The 15,406-nt window shown below is 42.9% G+C and overlaps 1 protein-coding gene across 2 annotated transcripts in view; it reads left to right on the top strand.

Annotated features, from left to right (window-relative positions):
* The window catches only part of Rhoh (ras homolog family member H), a 31,638-nt gene extending 16,723 nt beyond the window's left edge, over positions 1 to 14,915 (top strand). Inside the window, exons 2-4 of one of the 2 annotated variants that reach the window (XM_051198390.1) lie at positions 3,107 to 3,234; positions 13,054 to 13,183; positions 13,685 to 14,915. In XM_051198390.1, the coding sequence (XP_051054347.1) occupies positions 13,892 to 14,467 (576 nt within the window). In that variant the 5' untranslated portion in view covers positions 3,107 to 3,234; positions 13,054 to 13,183; positions 13,685 to 13,891 and the 3' untranslated portion in view covers positions 14,468 to 14,915. The remainder of the gene's footprint in view (positions 1 to 3,106; positions 3,235 to 13,053; positions 13,184 to 13,684) is intronic. The other variant, XM_051198389.1, reaches the window with a different exon arrangement.
* Positions 14,916 to 15,406: the final 491 nt, after the last annotated feature.

The following is a 15,406-nucleotide window of genomic DNA, read 5'->3' as shown; positions in this document are numbered from 1 at the left end:
TGAGTGAGTGATAGCTAGATGTCTCATTTGTGGCAGAGCACATCACTGGTACTTATTTTCTGCTGTTTGTCCTCTTGCTGTAGGGATCTGATTAGATTCTGGTCTGTAATCCTTAAAAATGAGAGGCCCAGAATATACTGCTCTATGCACAAATGGCAATGATAAGTCGGCCAAGAAGACCCTGGAATTCAGCCAGGAGAAGATAAGTAAAGGAAAAAGTAAGATAACAGGCTTTCATATGATGGAGAAAGGAAACCTCTAAATCATGTGTACAGTGGGGTGCAGAGGGGAGAACAGACTCTTCCCATTGAACCCCAGGCAGCAAGTTTCTTTAAACCTTGTTTCTGATAAAATGCCACGTGTGGATCTCACTCTTCTAGTACCTGAACGAACACACACACACACACACACACACACACACACACAAACCCTGATACACACAGAGAGATTGAACCTGATATACAGATACACACACAGACACATAGAGGCCCCCCCCATCACACCCACACCCTTACCTATCTTGGATCAGGTTAGAAACAAAACAAGATCCCATTGGGAAGTTTTCAGAATTATTTTTATGGGCAAGATTTATTCATAAAAAATATACCAACAACAACAACAAAATCTTTGAAATACATAAGCCCAAAGAGAGATCTGATTGGGAGGGCCAGTAGCAACACATTCTCAGATACAGTTTACTGTGCCACCCTGATCCAGTGACAGAGATAAGGATTCCACGTGGTTCCTAGGAAGAGTGATTTTTCTTAACGGGACAGTGCTTTGACAGCTGCCCCACAGGGCAGCTCTGGGTTTCTCTGTTGCGATGTTCTTCCCACTGGTTCCTTTGTTTTAAAAGTTCAAGTGTATTGAGAAAGCTTGCTTGGCATAATGCAAGCATTTTAATCTCCTCATTCACTGTTTGGTCAATGGGCTGTGAGGTCTGGGTGATATTTTTGGCGTGGTCTATTAGTTTAGTTTTCTAGTACTATAACAAATTACCTCAGGCTAGGTAAGGCTACACACGTTCTTTCAAACAGGGGCACATGTATTCAGGAAGGTTCTAACTATATAGCAGGAGTGTCAGAAATGGGGTCCAGTGGAGCCCTGAATGGGAGAACTGGACACCACTAATCTGAACACCAAAACAACCTCCCTTCAACTCTTGTCATTTTTGCCTTAGGTGGCAATTCATACATTAATGTGGTTTTTAAATGTACTGCCTTTGATTTTCTTAACTTTCTTGATGCTGAGAGCTGCCATGGGAGTATACACACTTTTCCAAGGCCTATGGTAAAAATATATGCTTCTTTGGGGAGGATTTGAGAATGTCTGACAGGTATCCAGGTGGATGCCATCTTCTTCATTCATCTTCGTCCCTTGCTTTCTGCTCTGGCTCCTTGTGGGTAGAGGAGGAAGCACATTTACTTGTGACTGATGTGTCCTTTGGAGTTGTGTTAGGCTCTATCCATGTCTCTGGTGGGCACTGCAGGTTAATGCCTGGAGAGCCCATTGGAGCAGTAGTCAGTACTCAGTCTGTCATTTGTTCCTTCTGGTTTATAAATGTCATCTGCCTCACTGAGTTCTTTTCTCATGGCCTGACAGTCCCTTGTGATGGTCTCAGCTTTTTCATACTTACAAAGAGTTAGCTTAAAAAAAAAAAAAGTAACTTCAACAGTATTTACCCCCCTTTGGGAGGGATATTGGGACAAAAAAATACAGCTTCAGGTTACTGGACAGCATATCCCCTTTTATTTTAAATTGGGGTAGGTTCTTTAGCAGTTTCTCATTGGCCTGGCAAATGAGGCAGCCATGAAGGATAGCAGTGGGGTCTTTGGACTTGTCTGAGAACGTTCTACTATCCCAGTCCATCCTGGGTCATGCATCCTGTGTCATACTTTCTTAAAAGTGACTATCCAGCTGGGCATAGTGGTGAATGTCTTTAATCCCAGCAAGCAGATCTCTGTTAAATTCAAGAGTGAGCCAGTCAGAGCTACCTAGTGAGACCCTGTCTCAAAAAATACAAGAAGTAGGAGGAGGAAGTGACTCTTCAACAGTATTAGCAAATGAACTGGAGGGTATATTTATATTTTCTTTTACAAAGTATCATAAGATTTTATTCATACAGAAGCAATATGTATGTATGTATGTATTATGTATGTATGTAAATAAAGTTTGGAAAATATAAATAAACGTAAAAAAAAAAAAGAAAAAGAAATTAAGCCAGATGTGGCAGCACATTCCTTTAAGCCAGCCTGATCTACATATCGAGTTCAAGGATAACCAGGGCTACCTAAAAAGAGCCTGTCTCAAAAAAAAAAAAAAAATTTTTTTTTTTTTTGTAATCACACTACTATAGTACTAGTATTTTGGTAGATTGTTCCTGGCTTCTATCCCTCTCCCCTCATTTCATTAAGAAGTTGGGGATTGTATTGTATTTACTGTTTTGTGCTTTTTTTTCATGTAACATTTGTTATCATATGTATTCCCCATACATTATTAAAATTTCTTCAATAGCAGAAAAAGAATGTTTTATGGAAGTTGCTGGAAGACTTCATGGAAGAGGTGGCATCTGAGTAGGGTTCTGGGGAAGGGAGAGCAAATAAGGGCACATATTAGAACTGAGGAGGGCAGCAGAGTTGAGGATACCGAGGTTGGGAAGGGTAGCAGGGCTTGTACCACTAGCACAGCTGTTGATGCTGTAGGGACAGAGCAGAAGGGACTGGAATCCAGAGAGAAGGCTCCTGCAGTGCAAAGAATGGGTCTGGTCACAAATCTGCTCCAGTGTCACTCCAACCTGTGCTTCAGGCACAGAGCCTATGAGCCCCACCTCCCTGTGCAGGCTTTCCCACATGTTCCCCTGGGCTTAGGGCCACTTCTTCATGCTCTATCCTCCTCTCTTTCTTTTTCCTCCAGGATCCAATTCAAATGTCACCCCCTGGATCTCACTGCCCTGGCAGATTTTAACACCACCCTCAGAGTTCCCTTAGTATTTTTTATTCACCTCTGATGGAGTCTGCATTTGCCCCTGTTCTAATTTTCACAGGGGAGGAAGTTGAGAGCAAGGCCATTTTCTGTGCAGAACCTACTTTTTCTCTTTCTGGTTTAGGATTTTATTTCCCAAGATTCAAGCTTCTGGGGCCTGAGCTTCATGCAGCCACATCATGATGCCTTCCTGTGGATTGCACATTGCCTCCTGCCGAGAAATCAATCACTTCTATAAAGAAAAATGTGAAGGTCAGAGACATTATCACCCGTTAAGTACTAACAATATGTTTTTAAACCTCTAGCCCCAGTCTAAAACTATATTAACATTTTCTTTGTCGCCTTCTGTCCCCATTAGACGAAATTAAGCAGAAGCCAATTAAAGGCAGATTGTCACATTTTTTTCAGACTTCTGTGAATTTCTAAGTTAATAGAACATTATACATGTAAGCAATAAATTAAGCCATTAAAATAAAAACAGAAGAACCTTACTCTGAGATGCTCTGGGAGGTTCACTGGTGCCACAAATTCGTGTCTTAATTTTCTGACCTTTCAGCTGAACATCTAGGGAGACATTTAATTGAATCGCTGTGAACTATATTTGTGATATAATCTACATAAAAAGTACTCATGTCTGTATGCCTAATGGGGCTTTAAAACTCTAAGACAACCTTAGGAACTACTGTTCTAACCGGACTCTTCTCTTACTTAGAGAATTTAAGGAGTGGGCATTCTAAATAAAGCACAGCAGCCATGCTCCTAGGGCTTGCTCTTTCTTGAGGGGAAAGTATAAGGTGAGGAGAGCATGTCCAGCAAGCTGGAATGGCTGCTCGTTGCTGAGAGCAAGGCCATTTACCTGCTAGATTTTTGTTTTGTTTTGTTTTTTTGTTTTTTCAAGGCAGGGTTTCTCTGTATTGCTTTGGAGCCTGTCCTGGAACTCACTCTGTAGACCAGGCTGGCTTCAGACTCACAGAGATCCTGCCTGCCTCTGCCTCCCGGTGCTGGGATTAAATTGTTTCTCAGTCGGTATAGTATACACTGCTGGGCAATGCACAGAGGCTGATCTGTTTTGTTGCTGTTCCAAGTGCTGCAGCAATGGAAATTCTCAAGTATCCAGCACAATGTGTTGAAAGAATAGAGTTGCTGGTTAAAAGGTATGCATTTAAACTTTTGGTAGATACTGGCAGGGATATCAGGAGTGGGGTGGCACAAGGTGGTGAGGGGCGCATGGTTTGTGAAGAGTTTAAAACAGCAGTGAGACCAGTGTTGGTCTGCTTTGCCGGTCACGGTATGATGTCAGTGATGGAATCAGACTGATTTATTTCCTTGCTTGCTTTTCCTATTTCTCTCTTATCTCTTTACTTCTCTCTCCCCCTCCCTTTCCTCTTCCCTCCTTCCCTCCCTCTACCCCTCCTTCCTTCCTTTCATCTATTTCTTTTTTCTTTACTAAGATAAGGTCTTGCTATAGAGCCCCGCCCAAGTATTAGACCAGATAGGTTCCAAACTCATGTCAATCCTGCCTCAGACTCTTAAGTGTTGGCATTACAGAGGGCACCATGCCTGCCTGTCTCAGAGTAAGTCCTTTATAGCATGTGTAGATTCTACCAGAGCTTTGGGGGCAAATTATACCTCCCCAATCATTTATATTCCTACGCTTGAACAGTAGATTGGGATTCAATGGTGACCTAAGGGTAACGGTAACGACCCGGAATCAGATCTGGGTTCTTGAACCCTGTTGTTCCAGGTGACCTCTTGGAATTTTGTGTTTTAATTAATTTGAGTATAAGGGCAAACCTTAGTGCACACATAAATGTTTTTACTGAATTTAAATAAGATTTTAGATTTGAAATGTATTTTATAATTTATTCTAAAGCCAAAGTTTGGCTCAAAAACATGGTTGTTCTTGGAATAGTTTTGTCCTACAGAGGAGGGAGGTTTAAAAGTGGTCAGTCCTGTCAAATCCACATCACCAAATTTTGTCCAACAACATTCTACAAAGACAATAGGTTTTTCATTTGTTTTTGCTGTTTTTCTCTACTGGGGATTCACCCCAGGGCTTGCTAGGCAGATGTTGTATTACTGAACCATATCCCCTGCTCTTGTTTTTATTTTCTTTATTTTTGAGAACTACTAGCTAAGTAGTCCAAGCCAGTCTTGAACTTGCTATGTAGCCAAGACTGAGCTTGAATTCACTATCCCCCTGCTTTAGCCACTCTAGTACTGGGGTTGTAGGAGTACACCAACACACTTGGCATGGTGCCAGTCTTCTGTCCCTACAGTTGGTCAGTGGTGTGTGAAGGTGGTTAAAGAAATCTGTTTGCTGTCGATCAGGCCCAGAGTGAGGAGGAAATCGCTCATACACTGGAAATCACCATTCAGTGTTCCCACTTCCACTTGGATCCAGTTTTGTTAAGGTTACAGCGGTAGGCAGTCCTGACCCAAGGGAGCATGAGAGTCAGAGGGGATGGAGGCACAGTTGATGGGCTCCTCGACCAACTGCTAGTGTTCAGACCTTAGCAGTCTACCTCCATTCATAGCTTGTCATCTTGGGCAAGGCCTGTTACTACTCTGTGTCTTATTTGTTGTTGCCCTCTGTAAACTGGGGGAGGGAGGAAGGACATTGGTGCTGGCTGCAGAGTATTGTTGCTATCAAATGAGGCAATTTCCATAAGGATCTTCAAACATCATCTGGTAGATGCCAGTATTCATTATTCTTTGCAGAAGGTTGGACATTTAGCTTGGTTCGGGACACAGCATCCTCTCATTTGGCTTAGAGGTTGTGCAGGCTACATGTTATCATTCGCACCTTGAAGCTCCGGTTCTGTGACTCACCTGAGGTTTTGTTATTAATCAGCAAGGGCGATGAGAATCTAACCAGGCCCTTAGACTCCACACCTGGGCCCTTCACAGATCAGTGATGCTAAGTGTTCACACTAACCAAATTCGCCACACTCTGCTCAGTGCTCTGGGCTTAAATGTCCAAAGCCAAATGGCCTGCCTTCCTCATCATGACTTAAGGGTTTATTCTAAAGGACTTATGGTAATGGTTACCCAAAAGAGAGATGATACATCTGGAAAGGAAGCCAGCACAGAAGGGAGTAGCTCTCTGAAGAATAATTTCATGTTAGAAGTGGAAGCTACTTTTTGAGTAAAAAGGTCACTTTTATGTGGTGGAAACTTTCCCCTGGAGGGATGGGGTAGTTTGGAATGAATACTTTGGAAGAGCCAGCTGGCTATATGAGCTTTGTGCTTAAATATTAAAGAAAAGCCATAATGCATTTGAAACATCCCCTGTAGATGGAAAATGTGCTGACTCAGCAGGTTCCACTCTGGGCGTGGAGTCAGTCAGTTTGAGCCAGCTAAACTGCTTTCTGTAGCTCTTGGCTTCCTCATTTCCTTCATGGGGGGAAATGAGTGGGTTGACTTTGATGACCTTTTGGTCCTTTAATCATAATGAGTTTCTTTCCACAGTGGGGGACTTGTTACCCTACAGCCTGGGGATTGTTCAGTATGAGGGAGTACCAGAGATCAGGGGAATTTCCCAAAACATATGGGCACACTGTATATATTAAACACATTGACAATACATTTAATCAAGAAAAGAGTTAATACTCTCAATCTGTAAAAAAAGGGTTTTGTAAAGTCCTTAAAAACCATAACCAGTGTGTTGTTGGTGGCAACATGCCTTTAATCCCAGCACTTGTGAGGCAGAGACAGGCAGACCTCTGAGTTAGAGAACAGCCTGGTCTACAGAGCAAATTCCAGGACAGCCAGGGCTACACAGAGAAACCCTGTCTCTAAAGCTATCCTTCCCCTGGCTTCTTCCCCAAAAGAAACAATGACCACCTTGTTTGGTTGGGGAAAGCTGGAGACTTAAGAAATTTAAAAGAGAACCAGGATTGAGGGTAGAGAAGAGACTTCCAATGGTGCAGTGGGTTAATGCACAGTACTTAACACGGCAGCGAGGAGCAGAACACATCTCCAGCATATGGAAGGCATTGGGTTCAATTCCCAGCACTGAAAGAAAAACAAGCAGAAATCAACAAACCAAATAAACAGGAAAAAGATTACTATTTTGGGCCCAGTGATGTCTTCCTATAATTCCAGCACTTGGAAAACTGAGGCAAGATGGTCCCAAGTTCCAGGTTAGCTTCAGCTACATAGCCAAAGCCTGTCTCAAAAACAAAAGAAAACAATAAAAAAGAGAGAGAGAGAGAGAGAGAGAAAAGTGGACATAATTAGAAACAAAACAAAACAAAGTTTTGCCAGACAGTGGTGACACACAGCTTTAATCCCAGCACTTGGCAGGTGGATCTCAGTGAGTTTCAGGACATCCAGGACTGTCACATGGAAAAATCCTGTCTTGAAAACAAAACTAAACAAAAAGCAAAAACAAAATATTAATTAATTGATTGATTGATTTAATATGCTCTGTTTGCATGCCTTTATGCCAGATGAGGACATCAGATCCCACTACAGATGGTTGTGAGCCACTATGTGGGTGATGGGGATTGAACTCAGGACCTCTGGAAGAACAACCAGTGCTCTTAACCTCTGATCCATCTCTCCATACTCCCCAAAATTTTAATTTTTACCAATTACAAATGGAAACAAAGTAAAATGGAAAATAATATACCCAGTGATAACTAATACCAGTGTGATGAAATGGCATTTATACATAGAGCTTAAAAACACTAGTCCATTTTTTTAAATCTTTTTTTTTGTCCCAGTAACTGCTGTTATTGTTTTATCTTAAAGAAATAATCATATATTGGTACAAAATTATATATAAATATATAAATCTCCACTCCATGTTATTGTAAAATTAGGAGGAATTAAAATGTCCATTAATAGGCAATTGGTTAAATAAATGGTGTTTTAATGTCTGCATATAGTCTGCATATGTAGTCATGAAAATTCCATTGGACAAATCCTGATAGAAAAAATATTAACAATATAAATATTAAACTGAGGGGCTGGGGATGTAGCCCATTTGGTAGAGTGCTTGCCTAGCATGCATGAGGCCCTGGGTTTAATCCCTAGCACCACATAAACCCGGAGTGGGCATGCTTGACCATAATCCCACTGGGCTGGTGGGGGCAGGAAGTTCAAAGTCATCCCCAGCTACAAAGTGAGTTGGAGGCTAACTTGAGTTCTGTGAGCTCAGGTTTCAAAAGAAGTTAAACAAACAAAAAAATATGTAAAACATGATATTAGTTTTGGGAAAAAAGTGAAGTGTGGGAGAAAACAGTAGGGATATGTATACTAATATAACACAGATCTTGGCTGTGGGTGGCAGTTGTTTTTTGTCTTAATTTTACTTGTTCATGGCTTTGAAATATCCCATAATGTATGTGTACTAATTTTATAAACAGAAAAAAGATTATTTGGAGATAATGCAGAGAAAATAAGAAGTGACCAAAAATAAGAAGGGACCAGCAAATCAGATAGATGCAGGATTGCTATCCCATGTCATGGAACGTTGGACAGTGTGGATGGGTCTCAGAGAGCCCTTGGCACATAGTGGTTCCCTTAGTCGTGGACAGGGTGGTGGAGCTGGGAGAGGTCTTAGACCTAGTGGAGACTGATTTGGACAAGTCAGAGAAGGAGCTAGCCACTTAGAGTCTGGGGGGGGGGCACTGCATGTTAATACAGAGACCCTCCCACCTTTGCAGGTGGAAGAGCCCCCTTTGATTCCCCGCCTGGTTTCAAGTGGTTTACACATTTTTCACTCCTGAATTTCTTTCCTTTTCTTTTTAACTCATTTTCATTATGATGGTTTTTGCCCTTTGTAAATAGCCGATTCTGCAGAATTAGAGCAGTGGCATCTAAGAGAAGTTAGTGAATATAATGGTAGCAGCTAGCAAGTTAAAGCCCGGTAATCACATCTTTCAGCTGGTGTGTGTTCCAGTTGTGTGCCAGCATAGAGAGAGCAGCCGGTGGCGTTTCATTGAGGCATTAATATAGGTTGAACTTGAATCACAAGATTTGTCTTTAGAATTCTTAATCAGGGTTATGGCTTCCACCTGGAGGCATGCTCCAAGCCTTTGAGTGTCTGTCTCAGTCACTTGTCACTTGATGTCCCAATGACATTCCTCCAAAAACTTTAAGGAGTCATTATAGTAGGCAGGCATGTTACACAGGCATGTTGCATATGTAATCACAGTACAACACAAACAAAACACTTCTTCAGAGTTGCACAGGTTGGGGGGCATGTGAGTACTTGCTTCATGAGCAAGGTCCTAGGGTTTGATCCCAATGCTACACACACATATACATACAAATAAATACATTGCACAAGTGAAGCATGCCTGTTTTAGTAAATATACTTGTTAAATTCACATAAGCAAAATGAAGGAAACAAGATTCACTTACAATCACAGGTTCCAGGATAGTCCACCTTGACATGTTCAAGCGATACATTGAAAGCTACACACTGCAGTATTGTTAATGGAGCTTGCTTTCAGCTGTAGAGAACTCCACAGAGGTTCCTCCCCATCAGCAGCCAATCTTACAAAAGAATTTCAAGGGAGAAACTGGAGCAAAATGTTAGTGTGCCAGTGATCTCTACTTTAACATGAATTTCCACAGAAACCAAGGACGATATGATTACCCAATAAGTGAAAGAAATCACGTACGGTATTTGTTGCTGAATTGCTGTGGGATCGGGAAACACAAAGGTTCTACTCTGTAGCCCATGCTAGCCTGGAACTCACAGCAGTCTTCCTGCCTCAGCCTCACAAGGTTAGGATGGCAGGCACAAACTGCTGTGTCCAGAAGGGCAATGTTTTTGAAAAATTACTTCCTCCAAAGCCATCTACTCAAAACTCTCCACATAGTTATTGTAAGGATTCAGGCAGTACTTTGGTCAGCCCAGCAGGCAGGTGTAACGAACCCCTTTAAAAGTCAGACCCCTGCCCACTTACACTCTCTTTTGCTTTCTCTTCTGCTTTCTTCTCTCTCTCTCTCTTCTGCTTTCGGTTGGCCACCAGATACCCCCTTCTTCTTCTCTCCCCCCCTTCCCCTCTCTCCCCTTCTGTTCTCTATGTCTCTTCCCTTCCCCCTCACTCCCCTTTCTAAATAAACTCCTCATTTAAGCTCTATCTGCCTGGCGTGTTATTCCCTCTGCCTCACCGCCTCGGTCACCCTCACCTGCTACGGAACCTGCTATGCTCTCCCACGTGGTCCCTTACCTTGGACCCCACTCACTTGGGACCCTCACCCGGGACCACTCACCCCCACCCTTCTCCAGCTTTTATTCCTATAACCGTAACAAAAGAACAACAGTTATAATTTGATGTTTGTTTTCTGTTGCGATGTGCTTTGAACGGGCTTTGCCTTACAGGGAAAACGTGAGAGCAGTTTTCTATGTGAAAGTCTTATAAGTGCAGCAGGAATTAACTACCACGATTTCCTCTAAACCTGGTCCTCACAAGTTCCTTGTGAAGCTGTGATCTGGTTCCAGTTTTGCAAATGGAGCTAGCCATCTCAAATCAGCTGTGTGATGATTTTGACGTCAAGTAAACATAGGGGAAATTATGGGGGCAAAGCAGGGTATCTGAGATAGCACATAGGAGTGACAATGGGAGATGGGGGTAGGGGTCAAGGAAGACTTGAGAACGGGTAGTGCTTTGGTGTGAGTGAGGGGCAGGTATTATTATTATTTTCAAGACAGGGTTTCTCTGTGCAGCCCTGGCTGTCATGGAACTTGCTCTGTAGACCAGGGTGGCCTCATATTCACAGAGATCTGCCTGCCTCTGCTCTTTCATTCCAGTCTGAAGCCCCAGGTATACAGTTTAACTGTCATGCAAGGGAAGGGTATTCCTTAAAACATCTCAGAGGATGCTTGAAATAACTCTTCCTGACAGAGCCCTGTACTAGATACCTGGCCAGCTAGCCACTCAGGACATCCTGCTGAACACTCACTTTTATTGTCCACCCACAAACAGTGTAAGGGATGGTGTCTTTCTCCAGGAGAAACCATGGGAAGCCCACCAACCTCCATGCTGCCCATGTGGGCCACAGTGCTGTCCTGACACGTGCTAGAGACCGAAGATCATGTCTATATGGGGAGTTGCTCTAGGCTGGACCAGAGTGTCTGCTAAAGGCCTGGCCTGTCATTGCCCTTTGTAGAATAGCGTGCGGCTTTGGTTCTTGTGCTACTGGGTCAGGTGATAAAGGTTCTCCTTTGGCTTCAGTCTTAGTGGGGCCACTGGGAAAGCTTACCATGCCTAACCAATTACAGCTTGGGGAGCAGAGGCCCTGAGTGCCTCACTTGTCACGACGGGAAGGTCACTTCACTCTGAACAGAGCAGAGCCTTTTTCTCCTGGCTGGCACTTTTTGAGCCCTATGGGGACACGTTTCAGCATTCCTTCATTTGTGTACTATTTTATTTTTGTCTCATTTTTTTTGGTTTTATTTCTGTGAATAAAGGTACCCAGTCCACTCTTTGCCAGAGAAATCTCTTCAGTGAGATGCTTCAGATTGCTCATGTGAATGAATAATTGCTTGTCATTATATTTAGCGATGATTACTTAACAATGTTGCTGATAATAAAGGAATGTGTAGTGTTTACTGTATGCATATGGTGTGCTCACATGATGTGTTGGGCAAAGGATTTAAGCCCACAGTGAGGCAGATATAGTTGCATTGGTTTTTACCAGGAGGAAACAGAGGCATTGTAAGGTTAAGAAACTTGTTGAACGTGACTGTGCTGGCAGTTAATTAGGCACTTAAGATTCCATTCCAACTCTACTTGCCTTTTCCTCCCATTCTTAACATGACATCTCAGGGACATCTGTTCAAAGATATTCACTCAGGAACTATGACTATAAATCTGTTAGAAATATTTCACTGAAATAATCCACAAATCTGACATATGCATCATTTTACTAATTCTGTCCTGCTATACTTAACATAAAAAATTAAATAAGGAGGTGTTGGCTGTAAACAAAGTCACAAATTCATGTTTAGGTTGTCTATAGACCTAGGTAGGGTATTAAGTTCCAACTGAGACATTATGAAGCCCTTTTGTCAAAGATCTGGTGACAAATGGGTGTTCGGGCCATCTTGAGTAAGAGTATCCCAATGTGAATCTGGTGTACATGTGACATTGTAGCCCTGGGCCCTGGCCTCTAGGTTGGGCATCTTCAGTGTGAAGTCAAAAACCATGAAGACCTCCTTCAGCTCATTTTTGGAGGAAGCCAAGGTTAAGACATGTTAAGTATCTTGGTCAAGGTCAAATAGCTTATGTGTTCAGAAAAAAAGGAAAGAATTCATAAAAACAATGTGTTGTTTATTTAACTCACTTGCAAAGGCTATCATGTCTAAGCAGACACTGAGTTGACAAGTATATAAAAAGTCTTCAGAGGAATCCTTAGGATTTAGAAGGGTGATTTGAAACGCTGCCTTTTACAGAGGTCTTCCTTGGGTGTGCTTCATGCGTGGTATGCCGGGACGATTGATATCAGGGAGGTTAATAAGGCCAATTGCCTTAACAACCTTTACTCTGAATTTTGGTCTGGAAGACTTTTTGTTTGCCTGAAGTGTGCTGGCCTTGAGAGAATGTACCCAGCAGATTGTTGTGTGCATGACTGTGCTGTTTGCTTGGAGCATTCCGACCCACAAACAAATGAGAATCCATCTAGCACCTTCATAAAATTCAGGTCCTGCCATATTGTGCTGTGCTGTTTAAAAAAGTTGTTGGTGAATATAATTGTTTTCGAGCAATTGTTTTTAGTAAGGGGCTATGCTAAACAGGTGATGATCCCATCAGGCGAAGAAAGAACTTAATTTCCATGTCTCTAAACTCATCACAGTCCTACAAATGTGTAAACCGAGACAAAGAGTTTAAACATGTTGAAAGCTCCACCCTGCCCTGTAGGTAGTGAAGCCTGCTTTCAGCTGCAGGGAACCCAGTAGAGGGTACTAACCAACCTTACCAAAGAATCTCAGGGAGAAATCACACCAAATTGTTAGTGTTCCAGCATAAAACAAGGACTGGGCAATTACCAAACAAGGAAATGAAATATATATACCATTCATCCCTCATTGATTTCTCTTCTTTACAGTTTCCCAAAGTGGTTGCAATCTGCTGGAACCTGAGGCCACACACACCCAGCTGCACAGCTGCCTTCACCCCGCTGCCTTCCTGCTTCTTGGCCAGTTCAGAGCTGTTCACAAGTGTCATTCACACACCAGGTGGGCAACTGAGTCCTTTTTCATGTGGTGACCAGAGCAGTTCCTTGCCTTATCATTACCAAACTGCTCCTCTCCTCTCCCTTCCTCTCCTCTTCCCTCCCCTCTCCTCTTCCCTGCCCTCCCCTCCCCTCTCCTTCCCTCTTTTCTCTCTTGTTCTCCCTCCTCCCCTCTTCTCTCTCAATAGGATCTCTTGCTATGAAGCTTGAGCCGTCCTCTAACTCAGGATTCTCCTGCTTCAGCCTTTTGAATCTGGGATTAGACATGAGCACCACTATAGTGGTCATTCAAGGGTCGAGTTTTAAAGACAAAGCACTCCTGTCTCTTGGCCAGAAGATGTTATAGTGCTAAGTGTTGAGTGACAGGCCTTAACTTATTTTGCCAAGGGTAGTGATGGGACTGGATGAATAGGTGGGACCCTCATTTTTAATTACTTTGGCAGTGAGGAGGCTCTTTGTCATCAGAAGGGAAAACTTCAGTTTCCCCATTGTCTTTCTATTCCAGTTGACAACCAAGCTTCAGAAGTTTTCCCAAGCAGTCGCTGCTTCTCACATGGGCGGACAGAAGTAACATCGATAATTGATGTCTGAGGTTCTGAAGATATAAACCCCGATTGCTGACTTCTTACTAGATGAAGCCTGCTGCAGCAGCACATTGAGGGTTCTTTCCCTTAGGATCCTAGACTTATACGTAGGACATTGGGCAGGGAAGATGCTGAGTTCTATCAAGTGTGTGTTGGTAGGAGACAGTGCTGTGGGGAAAACCTCACTACTGGTGCGTTTCACCTCCGAGACCTTCCCGGAGTCTTACAAGCCCACTGTGTATGAGAATACTGGTGTGGACGTCTTCATGGATGGCATCCAGATCAGCCTGGGCCTCTGGGACACTGCCGGCAATGATGCCTTCAGAAGCATCCGCCCCCTGTCCTATCAGCAGGCAGATGTGGTATTGATGTGCTACTCTGTAGCCAATCACAGCTCATTCCTGAACTTGAAGACTAAATGGATTAATGAGATCAGGAGCAACCTACCCTGTACCCCGGTGCTGGTCGTGGCCACACAGACCGACCAGAGAGAGATGGGACCCCACAGGGCCTCTTGCATCAATGCCATAGACGGGAAGAGACTTGCCCAGGATGTTCGAGCCAAGGGCTACCTGGAGTGCTCAGCCCTTAGCAACCGTGGAGTACAGCAGGTATTTGAATGTGCAGTCCGAACGGCTGTCAACCAGGCTAGGAGACGAAACAGAAGGAAGCTCTTCTCTATCAACGAATGCAAGATCTTCTAAACCCCAAGGTCCTGCATCCATCATTCATGAACGTACCTCACAGACTAATGGGGGAGGGGAAGATGGCAAGCCAAGGGGACTAATGCTCTTTCTTGGTCCATTTGAACAGCCTTTCTTCTGGATGGAGTTATCTGGGAGGTTGGCTATTGATACTTTCATTAACTGCACTCTATAGATGAACTCTTTGCCCAGCCCAACCAGAGAGATTCTTGGATGAAAAACTAAAACAACTGTCCTAATTTAGACAATGAAGTGAATTTCCCAAGTATGCCATATTTAAACTCACATTTTATTTAAATAATAATCAACTACACAGCTTCTGTTTCCATGCTTGGGAAGTCTTTTCTTTGAAAAGGCAAACTGCTGTATAAGGGGAATAACTTTGTGGGGCTCAACCACATGTCTGCAGTGTTATTATTTACTCCTGAATTTAATTTGGTTGAAACTACTTGTGTGCTGTGTTTTTCTAGATAATCAAATTTTCAAATTGACCACAAATGGGTCCTTGCAACTTATTTTCCATTTCCCTATTATCCAGAGTTGTGTATAAAACACAGCTGCAGGCCTTAAGGTATTTTAAGACTGCCAAATGATTTTGAACAGTTAATAGTTTTTCTCTGTAAATACAAAAAAGCACTCCTTATTTACGATATTACCTGTCACTCAAAGAACTCTAGTTACACACCAAATATTCCTTTCTCACTAGGACAGAGATGAAAGGAAAACTCTTTCTGCTAGAGTCACACTGTGCAAAGTAACAGCTACAGGGCTCAGGAGAGCTGCAAGGGGCCCTTCTGGCCTGCATCTCCTGGTGTGCACTTTCTGACTGATCACCGATCTCAGGAGGCAAGGACCAGCAAATGTTCTGAACGATATGTAATTTGACAAAGTTGTTCTCCTTTGAACTCTAAACTGGATGATACAACCCCATCATTTATT

Source organism: Phodopus roborovskii, unplaced genomic scaffold (genome assembly GCF_943737965.1).
Source record: "Phodopus roborovskii unplaced genomic scaffold, PHOROB, whole genome shotgun sequence".
In the NCBI taxonomy this organism is placed as follows: Eukaryota; Metazoa; Chordata; class Mammalia; order Rodentia; family Cricetidae; genus Phodopus; species Phodopus roborovskii.
The sequence above is the reverse complement of the archived record's forward strand: the minus strand, read 5'-3'. Positions and strand labels throughout refer to the sequence as shown.